Below are 18,089 nucleotides of genomic sequence, written 5' to 3'. Positions count from 1 at the left end.
TTCTCGTACTCGGTGTTTTTTTAAAACTGCTGTGATGGTTAATTTTCCTGAGCCTACTCACAAATAAACGTTCCCACACGCACGTCACCCTTTAGCAAGCAAACCCTAAAACCTTTATCCACTGCACGGAGCACACACAAACACACCAAAGCCGCAGTACAGAACTAAACTGTCCCGACATGGACGGGTCTGCGGCGGAGGTCGTCGTCGATGAACCGAAGGTTCCGATGGATCAACCTTCAGACGGAGGAGGAGTTGCTCAACTAACACCGGAAGAGCTGGTGGCGAAATCCATTGCTCCGGTGAAGAGAGAGTTCCTTCGTCCTCCGCCTACCAGACCTTGCAATAACGACTCCAACGACGTCGTTTCTGACGCTAAGCCCGCTTCTTCCAACATTCTCAAGGAGAAGAAATCGAAAAGGCAGCTCAAGAGAGAACGCCGCCAGGTCCTCCCCTCTTTCTCTCTCTCTCTCTCGCACACACTCACATGCATACATGTGCGTGTTTGTGTGTGTATATATATCGATTTCTGTATTTAGGGAGGCATGTTGTGAAGCCATGGAATGGCATATTAGGGTGGACTCTATATAAGATACTCTTTGGATTGAGAAATTTACTAAGATTTTGTTATTTTGTATATTTTAGGATTGATGATTATGCTTAAAACTGCTGTGATTGGATATGATTCTTCTCGTACTCGGTGTTTTTAAACAAATTTTCAGCCATTTTTTGCATAGTTGTAAAGAAGCATTTTTTATACTGTAAATCTGATTGAAATTAGTCAAGAACCTTCTTCACCAAGATTTGTCATGTGACTCCAAACTTAAGGCTTCGAAATTCAGAAAAAGTTGTTTTTTTTCTTTTTTCTTTTTCGAGCAATTCATGTGAAAAAATAAATAAATTCAGTAGCAGTTTAAAGGAGGAGAAATTCGTCAGTTGAGTACTTATTTTAAAATGCATTTGGCTGTGAGGTGACGAGGTCAGACAAATTTGAACCAATTCTTGAAATTGAGCTGAATAATTGAAATTATTTGAACATTGGTTTGTTACTTCTATAACTTAGGTGAACCTTTAATGTATGAAACAAGGTTTTCCACGGTTAGGTATTGATTGTATACTGTGTATGATAACATAAAAATCTAAAGAAAGAGTGCAAATATAGGATTATTGATGAAAATGGAATAAGGGTTGGCTATTGGTTAAGGTTAATATAGGTTTGAATATTCAGCATAGTGAGAGGTTTTAGCGTTGGGGGTGGTGGGGTGAAGTAGCGTTTAAGTTTAGGAAATGAAGCTTAGGAATTTTGGGGCTATAATTAGGTCAAAGAAGGCTGGTTATTGGATCAGAAGTAAGAACAGCACGGGAAAGAACAAAAAAGAAGAAATAAAACAATTTGGGAAAAAAAAAATCGAGACAGAGAGAGATGTGTCCTTGTTCCCCATTCTTTTTAAAGAACTTCACATCCAATTAAGACCTTAGGATCCCAAAACACAGTTTTTTCACTGTCTAAACTCTGGTATAATACCACCATATTATATGCTTCTAATGGCTTTAACTTTTACTTACACAAGGGTAGTAGTAAATTGTTTTTCTTGTGTGGATAGGCATCTTGTTTTGAGAAAATCATTTTGAATTGTTATCTAATCACAAGAGATGCCTCGTGCCTCACAGGAACAAAAGTCTTCGCTAAATCTCTGTCCTGAGGTTGCAAAAAGCGGAGATGTCAATTCATGTCCTTATAAAGACAGTTGTCGCTTTAACCACGACTTAGAAGGCTTTAAAGCTCAGGTACAGAGAAACATTCCCCCCGGGGTGGTTTATTGAATAAATGTTCTAATCAATCAACTCTTTTGACTGGATTTTTGTGTTCTTTAATGCAGAAACCAGCTGATTTAGAGGGAAACTGTCCTTTCCTCACCACTGAAGGGAAATGCCCTTACGGGCTGGCCTGCAGATTTTCAGGTACACATGTGGATGGTGGTCCTGCTGGAACCTTGAATGTTCAGAAGAAAAGCTCTGAAATGAATGGACTGAACAAAGATGTCCAGAGGCTTCTCTGGAAAAACAAAATGGGCTTCCCTAAGGCAGATGCTACACTCAAACTTCTTGGGCTTCTGGTATGAGCGGACAGTATCCTACATTTCTCCTCATGTTATTCCCTCCGTGTGGACCCCATTTTGGTTCGTTAGTGATTTCACATTCTAATTTCAGGGGAAGACAAATCCGAAAGCAAAAATGTTGGTAGATAAGAAGGAAGGTGATCAGGCTGCTTCAAATGGGTCTTGTGCTACTGCTGAAAATGGTTGTACTGAAGTGGCTGGTGATTCAGTTAAAAAAGTGGAATGCTCTCCAGAAGTGCCAGAGTGCTCTTCAAAAGCACCGGTAGAAGATGGTTCCATAGATGAGGCAATTGTAGCCGATGAACTTAGGCCCCTTAAGAAATCAAAATCTTCAATGGACGATAACTGTTGTCCTAGTGAAGTAAATAATGGTTCGTTTAATTTTTTTGGTGTTTATTCTTTCATGTATCTAATATTGTCATTCAACAAAAATATATGCATTTTACCTGGGTGATACTGCAACAGGTGCGGGTGTTCCTAAGGAAGATTTGGAAAAAAACTGTATACAAACTGAATCAGAAACTATAGCTGACCATGTTCTCACAGAAACTGATGCAAGCCTTAAGCTACATCCACGTGAAAAGAAACTAATTGATTTTAGAGATAAACTGTATCTTGCACCTCTGACCACAGTTGGGAATCTTCCCTACCGAAGAGTTTGCAAGGTGTTAGGAGCTGATGTAACATGTGGTGAAATGGCGATGTGCACTAATCTCTTGCAGGTTTGTATACTGTTTTGGTAGCACTTTCTGATTCTGTAATATGACTTATCAACAAAAGGTGGCAACTTCCAATAACTTTGATGTTTCTATATAAATATTATTTGCATTACGCGCGTGCGCGCGCGCACACACAAAACTGCATCATATCAACTGAACAAGTTGTTTTTTAGTTTTCCGCTACACATTTAGCTTTTATGCACCATATACTGTCTCTGATGTTCATTCAAATTTATGCTTTGCTTTCTGGCTAGCAACATAGATCCATTCTACAACTTATTCAGCCTGATTTATAACATATTCTTTGTGAAATATGTGGGTCCACAACGGGTCTCGAACCCCTCACCTCCCTTTGAGGGAGGAGAGATATACCATTGGGCTAATGGTCCGTTGGTAATATGTTGTTCTTTTGGCATAGGAACATACTACTTTTTCTTTTTTTGGTAGGCGACCTTTTGTTTCCCACTTTACAATATAGAGTGTTATGTATTTTGTTTCCACAGGACTCTATATGTGCCATGCATTTAAACAGTTTATGTTCTTAACATAATACCTCAATATCTGGGATCAGTAATGTTTGCCCCAATTATGACTGCAATAGTTGAATATTGTATTTGTAACCCAAATCATGTTCGTTCAGTGATTGAAGATCGTATTCAATGCCTCTAATGTGGGGTTCCACATTACAAATAGAATTTAGTCTTTCTTACCCAACTTTTTTTTTTGGAGAGTGGGGAGGGAAGATTTGCACCCATGGAGAAGTGTTCAGTCTTTTTCTTTTTGTTTTTTGTAAATGCTTTGCATCACATAGGCGATGTATTGTAAAATTTACAATCATTTGACATGAGAACAGGGTCAAGCTTCAGAATGGGCATTGCTGAGGCGTCATTCATCCGAGGATTTGTTTGGCGTTCAAATATGTGGTGCATATCCAGACACGGTTACGCGAACGGTCGAACTTATAGATCAAGAATGCACAGTAGACTTCATTGACATTAATATGGGGTGCCCAATTGATATTGTTGTTAATAAGGGTGCTGGATCATCTCTTCTTACAAAACCAATGCGAATGAAGAATGTTATACAGGCAGCTTCCGCCACAGTGGACAAACCTATTACCGTCAAGGTATTTGGTAATCTTTTGAGTTAGACATATGTGAAAGACAAAATGATCTGTGATTCTGTTTGGCTTTTCAAGTTTACATTGTTAAATTGAAAAATGCATCAATTTTTGTTTGTCATCTCTGTTAAGAGTGGTAGTTTTGGAAGTGTGACACTCATGAATGGTTATAGTCAATTGATGATCCACCTTCATTGAAAATTTTGACCCTTAAATTTTCTTTTCTGTTTCTAATATGAACTAAAAGAAAATGTATTTACTTATTGAGTGTGTTTGAGGTGCAACTTAACGTAGTTTTTTCTTCTTTAGGTGCGTACTGGTTATTTTGAGGGGAGAAATCGCATCGATTCATTAATTGAAGATATTGGTGGTTGGGGATCAACTGCAGTGACAATACATGGTCGATCACGTCAGCAACGTTATAGCAAGCTTGCTGATTGGGAATACATCTATCAGTGTGCGAGAAAGGCCCCTGATTCTTTGCAAGTCCTGGGGAATGGAGATATCAATTCGTATTTAGACTGGAACAAGCACAGGTCTGATTGCCCTGAGCTCTCTACATGCATGATTGCTCGAGGAGCGTTGATTAAGGTTTTCTTTTGAAGCTTTGGCTTGCCGTGATTTTTTTATGTGTGTTTTGCTGAGTCATTTAAGCCTGTGTTTTATGAAATGTGAATTATATCTGCTATGCTTTGCAGCCTTGGGTATTTACTGAAATCAAAGAACAAAGACACTGGGACATCAGTTCTGGGGAACGATTAAATATTTTGAAGGATTATGTACGTTTTGGCCTTGAACACTGGGGTTCTGACGCAAAAGGTATTTACTATTCATTTGGTATCAATCGAGTCAAAGGAGCTTCAGTTTTTGACTATTTGAAGAGTGTAACTTCCACATTGTGCTTTATCCAGAATGTGATGGGTATTCTGATTTCTGATTCATATGATGCAGGAGTGGAAACAACTCGACACTTCTTGTTGGAATGGCTTAGTTACACATGCAGATATATCCCTGTTGGCCTTTTAGAAGTAACTCCACAACGACTGAATTGGCGGCCACCCTCATACTATGGTCGGGATGACCTTGAGACGCTAATGGCCTCTGATTCTGCGGCGGACTGGGTATGTTGTTACCTTATGTTTGGAATGACTACTGCTATTTCTACGACGACGACTGTCATTTTTATTTTTATTGCTTTGTTAATTACCTTGTGCAGATTAGGATATCTGAGATGGTACTTGGCAAGGTTCCAGAGGGCTTTACATTTGCACCAAAGCATAAATCCAATGCCTATGACAGAGCAGAAAATGGCTAATGGACTACTGCCTATGCCTTGCAAAGTGAAGCAAGTGGGCTTCTAATATAAGTTGCTATGATCAACGATGTCGCGAGAATGAAGTGGGTTTTGAAGCTTGATTATTTTTTCATCCATGATGCTAATTTTAGAAGGTCAAAGCAAAAGATCTCATTAATATAAAATGTATTCTATTTACCTTCCCGGGAAAAAAAAGAAAAAAAAAAAAGATATTGTACTTGAGCATTACATAGATTGGCTTAATTTTGTGAGGCAGAATTATAATTTAATTGAAGTCTTCTATAGTTCTATTGTTTTGCCCTTTGAATGAATTATTATGTAATTTACTTGCATATGTGCCCGCATGTCGTCATCTTGATGTTATTTTGGTATTTTAAGTTTAGTCATTGTAATTAGCCATGGGCATTACTTCTATCTGGAAATGGTATTCGTTTTTTTATAAAATGGCATTAATATATGCATTGCAATGGACCTTCTTAATTTTTTTTGTTTTTTTAGTTGCCAACAGGAATGGAACCATGTCATTATGAACCTGAGTGACAAACTAAACTAACTTGGTTGGTAGTGTGCCCAGCTCCCTGCCCGTACCCTGGATGAAACAACAACAAATAAAAATAAAAATTTGTGGTCTTCTTCTGCTTATTGGCACCCCCACATATTTTGTCCGATGTATGTATTTGTATAGAACATGTTAAATCTTGGAAACTAGCTTTTCTGGTCCACACTTACGGAACACTGATGATTTTTTTTTGGGCAATCCATTCACATCAATCTCACCGTGTGTTGAACTAATGAATAGGCCAAAAGAACACCAGAGATGCTACCAAAGCACTCAAATGCAAAAGACAAAATTTTATTACTAGTAATTCAACTTTAACACAACAATATATATTATCTTAAGAAAATGTCATCGAAAACATTAGTCACTCACCAGTTGCTGCATCACAAAAAAAGCACCTATGCTATAACAGCTAAAGACACCATAACATGACGACTATAGTGAAACTCCCTTCTTCTCGTCCTCCTCGTTATGTACTGAATTATTTCTAGTTCTAGTTCCTTGAATCCATCCCCCTTCAATGGATTGAATGCTTCCATTCAACCCATCATCCACAAAATCGCCGATCCGTTTCACTTTCCCATTTGGCTCAACTGGGTACTTCCCAGAAAAGCAAGCATAACAATAGTTGGGATGATCTTCATCCAACGAATCCTTCAAGCTCTCCAATGGCAGAAAGGCGAGCGAATCCGACCCAATGAACTCTCTAATCTCCTCCACACTCATCCTATTCGAAATCAACTCCTCAGAGCTAGGTGTGTCCACTCCATAATAACATGAACCAATAATGGGAGGACTTGCTATCCTCATGTGAACTTCTTTAGCCCCAGCCTCCTTGATCAACCTAACAATCTTTGAAGAGGTGGTTCCTCTCACAATCGAGTCATCAACCACCACAACCCTCTTCCCTTCCAAAACAGCTCGGACCGGTGAGAGCTTCAGCTTCACCCCAAAGTCCCTAATCTTCTGTGATGGCTCAATAAAAGTCCTACCCACATAATGTGACCTAATCAGCCCCTGCTGAAATGGCACCCCTGATTTGGCAGCATAACCAAGTGCAGCCACCACACCGGAATCCGGCACAGCTATAACAACGTCACAATCAACCGGTGCCTCGGTTGCAAGTATTTCACCAAATTCGTGGCGCGATTTATACACTGATCTTCCGAAAACAATTGAACTTGGCAGGGCAAAGTATATGTGCTCAAAGATACAAGCTTTGGGTTCGGGATGGGGCATCAAACAGAGTGATTGAACCTCATTTTTGTCCACAATCAATATCTCACCAGGATACACCTCTCTCTCGTATGTGGCCTCAATTAGGTCCAATGCACAAGTCTCCGAGGCAAACACTATAGCTCCATTGCTTCTCCTGCCCATCACTAATGGCCTAAACCCGAACGGGTCTCGAACAGCAACCAACTTGTCTTCTGTCAAAAACACCATTGAATAAGCCCCCTCGAGCTGCTCACACGCCTCCACAATCCTCAAAAAGAAAGGCCGAGCCTTCGAAATCGCGATGAGGTGGAGTACCACCTCTGTATCAGAGCTAGTATTGAAAATTGACCCACTTTCTTCCAGCATTGCGCGAAGGGCTTGATAATTCACCAAATTGCCATTGTGGGCGACACCAATTGACCCGAATCTGTACCCGGCCACAAAGGGCTGGACGTTCTTGAGCATGGAGGCTCCGGCAGTGGAATACCGGACATGCCCGATTGAGATGTTGCCGGGTAGTTGATCGAGCTTGGACTCGTTGAAGACCTCGGATACGAGTCCGACGCCGGTGATCGATTGGAGGACGTCGTCGTGGACGGTGACGATCCCGGCACCTTCTTGGCCACGGTGTTGAAGAGCGTGGAGTGCGAGGTAGCAGAGACGGGAGGCTTCTGGGTCGCCGTATATGCCGACGACGCCGCACTCTTCTCGGGGCTTATCGTCATCATCAAAACTCAAAGAATGGTGATCTGAGTCGGGTTTATATGCGGAGACAATGTCAGAAATGGGGTTTTTGGAGGAGACCGTGAAGAGGGTTTTGTGGGTCTGTGAAAAAGAAGGGTTGCGAGGGCAGGAGGGTTTTGGAAGGGTTTTTGGGTAGAGAGAGAAGGGTTTTGGAGATGGGTTTATAGAGAGATAGTAAGATTTGTCAAGGGAGGATGAGAGAGGAGAGAGATTGATGGCGGCCATCGTTGGGTTTTATTGTGAAGTGCGAAAAAACAGGGATACGCAGAGAGATTGGAATGGACTTCGAATGGTTGGAATGGATCGTCTAGGTTTTGGTTCTTTGAGGATGCTTAGTAGTGATTGAATTACTGACTGTGATATTTTTTCTGACCACAAGAATTTAATTGGGCCGAGCTGGGACGGTGGGCTCTCTATAATACATATACTATATTTATATAGTATATTTTTTCATGTATTTATAAAATAATTTGTATAATGACCTTCCTAAAATTTTTATTTTTTTAAATTATCTCTTAAATTTTATATTTCTTATTTTTTTTTACTCTTTAAATTCGTTTAATTTCCTTTTAAAAAAAAGTCAAAATTTTCTTTTTGAATCAAACTTTAATTTTTTTTTTTTTTCTAATTTTGAAACAAACTTCAATTTCTTTCCATTTCAAAATTCTCTCATTTTTTCTTTCCTTTTTAAATGTTTTGTTAACTATTTATCTTTCTTAAATTACTTATTGAGTGACATATTATTTTAAGTAATTTTTCTTCTTTGTCTCTTAATTTATAGAATCTATATTTATTGTAATGATTATTTGAATTTTTTTTTTTTTTTTTTTTTTTTTTTTTTTTACATTGCGCCCCTTAATTTAATTTTTGGCTCTGTCCCTAAACTCACAAACTTTGCATAATTAAAAGGAAAATGAAAATATGTAACATGATGACTTCACTATATATATATATTAATAAATAAATGATATATAAGATGAATTATATTCATACAATGATTACAATCATAGGAAAGAAAGAAGATGATGGCAGTAGTGGTGATGGAAGGCGATGGCGTGGTGGTGGTAAAAGGCGGTGATAGTAGTGGTGATGGAAGGTGGTGAAAGGTGATGGCGGTGGGGAAAGGTGGTGGTGGAAGGCTATGGTGGCGGCGGTGGTGGTTGAAAGCGGTGGTGGAAGGCGGTGGCGGTGGCAGTAGTGGTGGTGGAAGGCTGTGGTGGAACGTGGTGAAAGGTGATAGTTGTGGTGGTGGTGGAAAGTGGTTGCGGTGTCGATGGTGAAAGGCGGTGATGACGATGGTGGTGGTTATGGCAAATGAAAGCGGTGTCGGTAGTGAAAGGCGGTGGCGATAGTGGTGGAAAGCGGTGGGCGATGGTGAAAGGTGGTGACCGTGGTGAAAGGTGATTGTAGTGGAAGGTAATTGTAGTTTTTTGACTTGGAATATGATGATTTTTTGGGAAATTGATTTTTAAAAAAATTTTACTTGGGAATGAAATGGTCATTCCATAAATAGGTAGGACGGCGCGGCTGCTCTGTTGAGCCGCGCCTAGGTTTAGTTGTGGAATAAATTTTCATTCCAATAGAATGACCATTCTCATTTTAAATTACTTACCAAACAAAAAAATAGTTAAAATAGACATTCCATTCCATTCCCTTCCCTTCCGGGAGCATAAAAGTTTCCAATTCATCCCAATTCATAACAACTAATTATGTGTGACTTGTGTATTCAATTGGATGAAGAGAGGAGGGGATGTAAGCTCTAAAAATTTCTAATGAATTATCTTGTTTTACCTAAGTCGACGGAGAGGGAGCTAGAGAGAGTGCGGCAAAAACAGTGAGACCGGGAGCGAGAACGTGCGTCACAGTAGTGTGACTTAGGGTTTTACCATTGCACCAGGCAATAAACCCACGTCCAAAACTTGAGTAACATTCAGAATATTTAACTAAAACAACCTTGGTGAGTAAACATGCTACGGTCACAAGTACAAGATTGATGCAACAGTAATAATTTCTGAAAAATGATCTCCCTGCATAGGCTGAATAATCAAACTCAAAAAACAAAACAGACACAGCTGGTTCAATTTTATGGTTTGTCAAACATGCCTTCATCAATATCAAACCTTCAAGCATCTGTCGTTAAGTGTCAACAGAAACTCCACAGTTTAGAGAGCACTGAAACAAAAATCAGGTATAAATATGGTTCATAAGAGTAACAATTCAGACACACTGCATGCAATTGGTGAAGTTCTCTCAAATAGTATATTGATTGTATACAATAGATAAAATGAACGGCTGTGGAACCTCAAATGGAAGATCAAACAATACAAAAGCATTTAATTGAGTATCTTGAATGTAGCCTGAAATAGTTCAGTATACCCATCCATAATTCATCCAAGATCAGCCAGTTCTCATGATTATGTGAACACCACTGTCAGTATCCACAATGTCACTAATCTCGCCAACCTTCAAACCATATGTCGCTTCTTCAAAAGGTTTCTGCATCTGGCCACGACTAAAAGAACCTGCAAGGAATTAGAAATCACAGGAGTGAGCACCAAAAACAATGCATAATACATATATATCACACATACGGAATACCCAAAACAAATAAATTCTTAAACTTTTAGGATACATGTTCATATTGTACACTAAATCATCTCAACTTCCAACCCCATACCAAAAGGAAAAGAGCCACCCCCACCCCCTTCTCTCTCTTACCTCTTCAACTAACTAACTTGGAACAAGGAATACAATCACTAATGAATATAGAAGACTAGTATTGCACTGCCGCTGAAAATTATTTTCAATTTTGATTACCAAAAAAAGAAAATCAACGTATAGAATAAGAAATTAATGCATCTCACAGTGAGATGGGGGAGTTTGGATGAATCAAATGAGAGAGAACTGACTAAAATGACACAGGCATGGAACGCCAATAACATGATTAACATTGAAGGTTATGTCTGGGGGGAAAGGAAGGACCAAAAGCACATTCATTGAGATAATAAGGAACAATGGGATTAATTGAAAACAAGGAAGAAATAACAAAACCAAATCTATATGATTTACCCTAAATAGTTGGGGCATAAGTATAATGAGTTGAGTTGTGTTGAGTTGAGTTGAGCTAAGGAAAGAAAAACTCAATCACCCACAGTATCATACTTTCAGCATACAGAAATAAATTGTGTGATGACAGAAGTAAAAAACACATCAAGCAGAATTCTGATATCTTTTGCTTTTATCATATTTGGTACTTCCAGATACTACCCAGAGATGCAAGTGATACATCGATCCATAAGGCATATTAAACTCCAAAATGTATTCTTTCTTCTGTATGCCAAAACTTGCATCATACTCGGACGTTAAAGGCATTACAACATTTAATATTGACAAATATGATGACACCAAGAAATATAATACACAACAATTTAGAAAGAGGGAAGAAAAAGATAAAACCATTTTCATTGAAATTGGTGGGTGGGCAGGGCCTCAAAACCCATTCTTTTTTACTTTTCTTTTTTTGGCTTCAAATGAAGGCTTAAGTTCAGAAATGTAAAATAAGTCCTATTTTAAGTTTGAAAAATTAGGAAAGGAATGCAAATCCCGTATTGCCATAAGGACGAACTAGAAACATAAGGTGGACAATTTCTCTAAGAAATGCAATTATTATGTAAACACAAGAAGAATGGAATTTTTCTATAGCAAAAGATCTTTTAGCTCATATACATTGCAAGATCAAGTTGTTGCATGGAAAACAAAGAAGTTTGAATTTTTGTATCATAAAAGTATCTTTAAGCTCATAACATTGCAAGAATAAAAAGGTGCCCTCAAACTTTAAAGAATTAACAATGTTTCACAGGAAATGCAAAACAATTTTCGAGAAACTTACAACAATAGTGTCATTGTATAAAGGATCTAAAAGGTAAACCAGAAAACATACACACATAGAGGTTGAAATTCCAATGTAAGAGAAGGGAAAAGGAATTAATCTAACCTAGCATTGCTCAAAAGGTCACAATTTCTATGTTTATCGATAAACCACCATGTGTTCTTGCAGTCCAAAAAATAACCTGTCACCTTTAGCTACCCCAATCCATTTAGAAGCTACAACTAATGTAATGTGGATGACTGTAAGAGGTTCTTGAAGAATCAAAAAGAAAAGAGAAATTGTCTAAGGAAACTTATTGGTGGGACGATGATGTTCAAACCAAAATAAAACAAATATGAATAATTATAGAATTTGAAAAAGAGTTGGACATCAAGGAGGTTCCAAAAACTATAAATATGCAGAGGATAAATTTAAAAAGTAGCTTGAGCCGCTTAAATAGAGTATACGATGACCTATTATGTTAAATGATGGGAGAATAGAGATTTAAATCACATTAAATGCATCAAGAGTAAGGATCTAAGAGTCCTAGTGAAAAATAAGTGACGAGGTTACTTTAAGAGGTTGAACGAAATTCATAAAGAAAGTTTAGACATAGAAGAATATCGTATCAAAGAAAATATATTTTTAGAGATTAAATATGCTAACCAACCATACTTTGTTGGTCAAATTGTCAGATGACTACAAAATAACATAGTTATCAAACGAGTGACCAAAAATACTGATATTGAAATGAATGTATGGTTAGACAAAAAGTGACAAATTTGAAAACAAATACATTCTTTAGATGTTTTTATTTTTTTGATAAATAAATACATTCTTTAGATGTTAGAAGTAGCACCCATTGGAAACCTAATGAGAGAAAACAGAATATCACGGTTTGACCACGTGAGTTAAAAAAAAACAAAAACACTAATGAATGCACTAATGAGAAAGAGTGGCATGGTCCCATTGAGGGTAGATGGGAAATTCTAGGAAAAGAAAGGCCAAGATTATTGTGTGTTAAGATAGTAAGGAAATATATTGTTGAACTGAAGTTGAAGCCCTATACAAAATAGAGCGAAACGGTTGGGGAACCTTTTAGCGTTATTTGATAACAGAATCATAGAAAATAAATATCTAGTACAAAAAAAGAGGATATTTAAAATAATAATGAATATTCCAATGACCAATGCCTAAAGCAGAAGCTCCACAAATCTAACTGTCAAGATGTCAGATAAATATTTGAAAGTCAAAATGACAACATGAAGAAATTCAAATAATGTGCTTGAATACATGTTGGTAGTAAATTTAAACCTGCCAAGTCAGTCAAATTGACAACACAAGCGCCAGACAAACTATAAAAACTAATCTACTGAAGCTATACAAAGTTACAAACCATGTAAAATGTCCATAATACACTCCATGGAACAAGAAATGAAAACCTTTAACTGATTGATGTCCTATGCATATCTTCAAAAAGATAACTATATTATAATTATTGTCAAGTTAGTAAATTAGGAGAGAAATGTTACTCGAATTATATGTAGTTCGATGGTACCACAATGGTTGGGGCTGAGTCGGCTGACCCAATAGCATATGATCTAGCTATCTGACTCAAGTTTGGAAATGATAGTTTGTTCCAACTTGCACCGCAAACCAGTCATACTAAGTAAGCAACCACTGAAGACTTGAAGATAATTATAGCTAGAGGAGAGACCAATATACAGTATTTGGTTGTTATACTATGCTAATGATGCACATTCTTGTCATTTACCAAGAAGAAGAAGAACATGATGATGATGATGATCATGAAGATGGTGTACATTCTTGTCAATTATAATTTTTTTCTATACATTTACAGCTTTCAAACAAATAGCATTTAATCTCAATGACAAGTACACTTTTAAGGAGGCCATTTGGTAACACACTAGCATGAATTTGTGCTTTGACACTTGTTCCATAGTGCATCAATTAGCAATCAGGATGATGCCACAAGTTCGACCTAATGCACATTGTTTTTACCCACTAAGAACGATCATGGAAATAGAGGGAGTGATTTTAGAAAGCGTTTAACTGTATAAAGTGATGTAAACTTAGTGAGAGTTTGAATAACAAAACCATATAATATCACCATAAAGAAAGAAATGCTAGGTACTGTTTACTAATGACATTTCAATGGGAAAAAAAGTTAAAAATTCCAACAAAAACACATCAAAATTGAGTAGCCAAAACCATTTATAACATCCACAACCTACCTGAGAACCATATACTGACCATCATCTAAGAGCAGGTCAGAACACTCGACTAGCTCACGAAAGAAAGGAAACAAAAAAAAAGTCTCTCGTCCCAATTATTTGGGATCTACACATAAAATCTTTACCATTTTGCTGTACTTAGGAACACCATCATAAGACAGATTCATCTTTATCAATACAAAGCCTCAATCAACAATTAACAATTACTATCCTACCAACCAACCAAAAAATGAAACCTAGGTTTTCAAATTAAAGAAAAAGTAAGGAGTAAAAAAAAATTGAGAAATTGAGATTCAAATCTAATTAACATTCCTGCAGACCTAATCAACCATGAACAGTCGAATCGATCCATCAGCATTTTCTACATTCAGTCTTCATATGAAACCACCCATTTAACAAATTGCAATTCAACTTGAAAAATTAAATAACGGAAAAGGAAAAGGATAGAGGGTAGAGGCATAGAGAGAGAGAGAGTTGACCGAGATCGCCGCCGCGCTTGGCGGAGCTGCAATCGGAGTAGCGGGAAGCGACATCGTCGAACTTGACACTGCCGGTGATGATGTCATCACGAAGGGCTTTGAGCTGAGTGACGGCGGTGTCTCTGGTTGTGTTACAAATAACGCGGCCTTCTGGATCTTTCCATGACGCCTTGCGCCGCGAATCCTGGTGTTTGATCAGTATGTGCGAAGCCCTTACTTGGTTCGACGCCATTTTTCACCCTTACTATCACTTGCTCCTCCTCCTCTCTCTTTTATCTTCGTTCTAATTAATAATTAAGAATAATTACACTTACATTTCAGATAAATTGTCTAAATAACAAAAATCTCCATTATAATTTCAAATATAATAAAAAAAAAGTGAGAAAAATATTGAACAAATAACCCTCCTATGTTGACTATATACGTTTTTTGTTTTTTTTCTTGTTCTTGTTGTTGTTCTTCTTCCTCCTGAAGAAATAAAAACTATATAAGTTCACTAAATTTTAAAAAATATAATAAAAAAAAATTTGATGTAATTTATTTAGTTGAAAATTTTAATCATATTCATTACTAAGGTGACCAATTACGACATGATCTGCCAACACGACTCGAGATAAGTGAATTTTTGTTAACCTTAAATGAGTTTGAGTCATAAACGGGATGATATGATTAATTTGTTTATTTAAACGTGTCGAGTTAGGGTTGAGGGGTTCAATACGTGTAATCTGTTTATACCTGTTTAAATCAACATGTCATAATCATAAATATGACTTATGTAATATGTTATCTGTCTTCTTATTTTGAATATTTAGATTAATTATGACAAAATTTTTATAGTAATTATTATTTAATTGAATATTAAATGTCTCATTTTGATAAACATGTTAATAAACAAAGTTAACATGTTAACCCGTTTAATAAAGGTGACCAAAAAAATAAATAATAATTGTTTAATAAACAGATCGGGTTAGTGTCGAGGGTCACTGATATAATTATTAAATAAATTGAATTTGAATTTACATATTTAATATAATACTCTTACATTGACACGACACGGTTAACGATTACGAATTGCCATCCCTAAATCATTACCACATTTTAAAAATATATATATACACTTTATCACATTTAATTTGTCCATTCATTCATGATATTGCTAAGAAACTTAAGCAAGTTAATTGTTTAATTTATTAAAGATGAAATCGAAGATTTATTGATTTATTAAAATGAAGTCATACACTAGTGCTCTTGCACTCGAACCTACTCAATCAAACCCCCCTCCGTATATAGGAAGGAAAAAGAAAAGACACAGAGCAAAGTCTAGGGCTATATAGATATCGAGGTTGAGCTCTTTGTAGACTCCCCTCATCATTTTTAGTCAAAGAAACACATCGAAGAAATTTGAGATGGAGTCGCAACCACCGCAGATCCCGGGAGTTTTTACCGGAAAAAATACTCTTGCTCTGGTAACTCGCCACTTTTCCTTTCTACGCGATTCTGTTTGTATTTGTGTGTGTATACATATATATGTGTGTGTAATTTGTAAACATGCATAAAGTTTACGATTTGGTTGATTGTTGAAGTTCCTTTTTCCCAATTTGGCATACAAATGTAGGTGGCTCGTGTCTCTGCCTTCTCTATTGGACTTGCTTACGGAAGCATCAAGCTCAAGTATCTCAAGGTACTCACAATCAGCATTATTTTATTTCTTAAAAGTTTATTTTTTCAGATTTATGAATATAGACTTATTTTTCAGGGGCAGATATTTGTTTCGGTTGTTTCCTGTGTCTAATAAAATATTTTCTTTTCCTTTCTTGCTATTAATTGTGATAGTTCTGTAGGTTTAATCCATAATAATCAATTTATTTCGGTTAGCATTTTGGATTTTTTCATTTCGAAAGGAGCATGTTAATCAAATGGAACTATGTCCATGTCTTGGTTGCTAAATTTTGTTGGCAAGGAACTCTAAACTATTCCATGCTTGGTTCATTTTTCATTAAATTGAAATTTTTATATGTTGTATGTATATACGTGTATGTGTTTATAATATGTATTATGTGACTTATCAAAAAAAAAAAAATATGTATATATGTGGATTTTTGTGTTCCCTATGTTTAATATGTTGTATATATATAGGTGTACAATAAATATATGCAAATTTACACACACATATATATATACTTATACAGTCCCGTTCAGTTGCTCCCTGGTGTGCAGGTTGCTCCCTCGTGTGCAGGGAGCAGTATACGCGACTTCTGAAATCCAATGACTGAAATTGAAAACAACTATATTATTTATTTCTGGTTTTTTAAGACTCCAAAACTACTCAATTTGAGTGTTTTAAATAAAATAAAACACTTTCTAATAAAAAATAAATAAATACTTCCACTAAAATCATTTGGATATTGAAGAGTGAAATTAGTGGAGTCCTTCTATTACGGGAAAAAAAAATCTCTTTGTACAAATTTTTTGACAAAAAACTTAGATTTTTTTTTTTTTTTTCCTACCTTTTTTCTTTCTGTTCATAATTACTAAGTCCTTCTATATTGTATATAAAAAAAAAAACCTTAATGAAATTGAATGGAGAAAAAAAAAAACTTACTAAGTCTCTCTTCTTGTTCTACTATGTAGAGTCCTTCCATAAAAATTAATATTTCCATAAAAATCTTTGTGTGTGCTAATAGTGAAGGGAAAACAAAAAAATTGTATAATAATGAAACAATCCTCATCTAAATTATCTAATAATATACTAACACCCGTAAAATTTGGCTTAGAAGGTATTTTATTTTATTTAAAACACTCAAATTGAGTGGTTTTGGAGTCTTAAAAAACTAGAAACAAATAATTTAGTTGTTTTCAATCTCAGTCATTGGATGAAATCCAACGACTGAAATAGAAGTCGCGTATATTGCTCCCTGCACACCAGGAAGTAACTGAACGGACTGTATATGTTGTATATATATAGGTGTACAATAAATATATGCAAATTTACACACACATATATACTTATATAGGTGTACAATAAATGTATGCAAATTTATGCATAAATTTAAATAATAAAAATTTGTTCAGTTGTTTGCATATATTATTACTTGCATTTGCTTATAGATATTCAACAAATATTTGTATATATTTATTAAATATTCTCTGTTTATAGCTTATCATAGTAAAAAATATTTTTTTTTTTGAAGCCAGCCAACCATGGATTATTAATTTTCAACCCAAAGATTTTTATGAATTTGTTAAATGTTATTTTGGCAAGAAACTGCCCAAACTAATCCAAAATCTTACAATTACCTCCCTGCGATCAATTTGCCTCTAAAATTTGACAGAAATATTACTTAATTTATGTGCTGTGCACCTAACTAATTATGTGTTATGACTGTTGTACCTTTCTAATGACCAATTTCCCCTTAATCCACATGGTAGATCCAATTGTTGAACACTACCAATACTAATTTGACCAGAATGTAAAATGCTTGATATACCCCTTGTAGTAAATCTTAAGAGTCTATTTAACCCTCATTCTTTTCTTCTTCTGAATGTTTTTTTTTTGGAGCCATATACCTTCATTGAGGTTATACTCAAATACACTAATGCTATGTTTGGAAACACCGAATTGGCATCTTGGACTTGGAATTGGACCAAATTTAGTTCAAACTTTGAACTAAATTTTTTCCAATTCCAATTCT

At 36.1% G+C, this 18,089-nt stretch overlaps 3 protein-coding genes across 3 annotated transcripts; 1 reads left to right on the top strand and 2 right to left on the bottom strand.

Moving 5' to 3' along the window:
* The first annotated feature begins 6 nt into the window (after positions 1 to 6).
* LOC132293919 (tRNA-dihydrouridine(47) synthase [NAD(P)(+)]-like) lies at positions 7 to 5,606 on the top strand. The gene is made up of 10 exons (XM_059791576.1): positions 7 to 446; positions 1,672 to 1,788; positions 1,881 to 2,117; positions 2,212 to 2,491; positions 2,586 to 2,842; positions 3,693 to 3,965; positions 4,269 to 4,550; positions 4,658 to 4,778; positions 4,911 to 5,080; positions 5,176 to 5,606. Exons 1-10 carry the CDS (start codon positions 180 to 182, stop codon positions 5,272 to 5,274), a joined length of 2,103 nt encoding a protein of 700 aa, XP_059647559.1. The 5' UTR covers positions 7 to 179; the 3' UTR covers positions 5,275 to 5,606.
* Positions 5,607 to 6,081: 475 nt separating this feature from the next.
* LOC132293920 (amidophosphoribosyltransferase, chloroplastic-like) lies at positions 6,082 to 8,128 on the bottom strand. The gene has a single exon (XM_059791577.1). The coding sequence runs from the start codon at positions 8,018 to 8,020 to the stop codon at positions 6,269 to 6,271; it is 1,752 nt and encodes a 583-aa protein (XP_059647560.1). The 5' UTR covers positions 8,021 to 8,128; the 3' UTR covers positions 6,082 to 6,268.
* Positions 8,129 to 9,968: 1,840 nt separating this feature from the next.
* Positions 9,969 to 14,687, bottom strand: LOC132293918 (peptidyl-prolyl cis-trans isomerase Pin1-like). The gene is made up of 2 exons (XM_059791575.1): positions 14,398 to 14,687; positions 9,969 to 10,317 (listed from the first exon to the last, which is right to left on the bottom strand). The coding sequence occupies exons 1-2, from the start codon at positions 14,627 to 14,629 to the stop codon at positions 10,193 to 10,195; spliced, it is 357 nt and encodes a 118-aa protein (XP_059647558.1). The 5' UTR covers positions 14,630 to 14,687; the 3' UTR covers positions 9,969 to 10,192.
* Between the last annotated feature and the right edge of the window lie 3,402 nt (positions 14,688 to 18,089).

This window comes from Cornus florida, unplaced genomic scaffold, assembly GCF_030987335.1.
Source record: "Cornus florida cultivar Cherokee Brave unplaced genomic scaffold, ASM3098733v1 CherokeeBrave_3.0.0_Hap2_Chr02, whole genome shotgun sequence".
NCBI classification, from domain to species: Eukaryota; Viridiplantae; Streptophyta; class Magnoliopsida; order Cornales; family Cornaceae; genus Cornus; species Cornus florida.
Note: the sequence above shows the minus strand (reverse complement) of the source record. Positions and strands in the feature narration are given on the sequence as shown.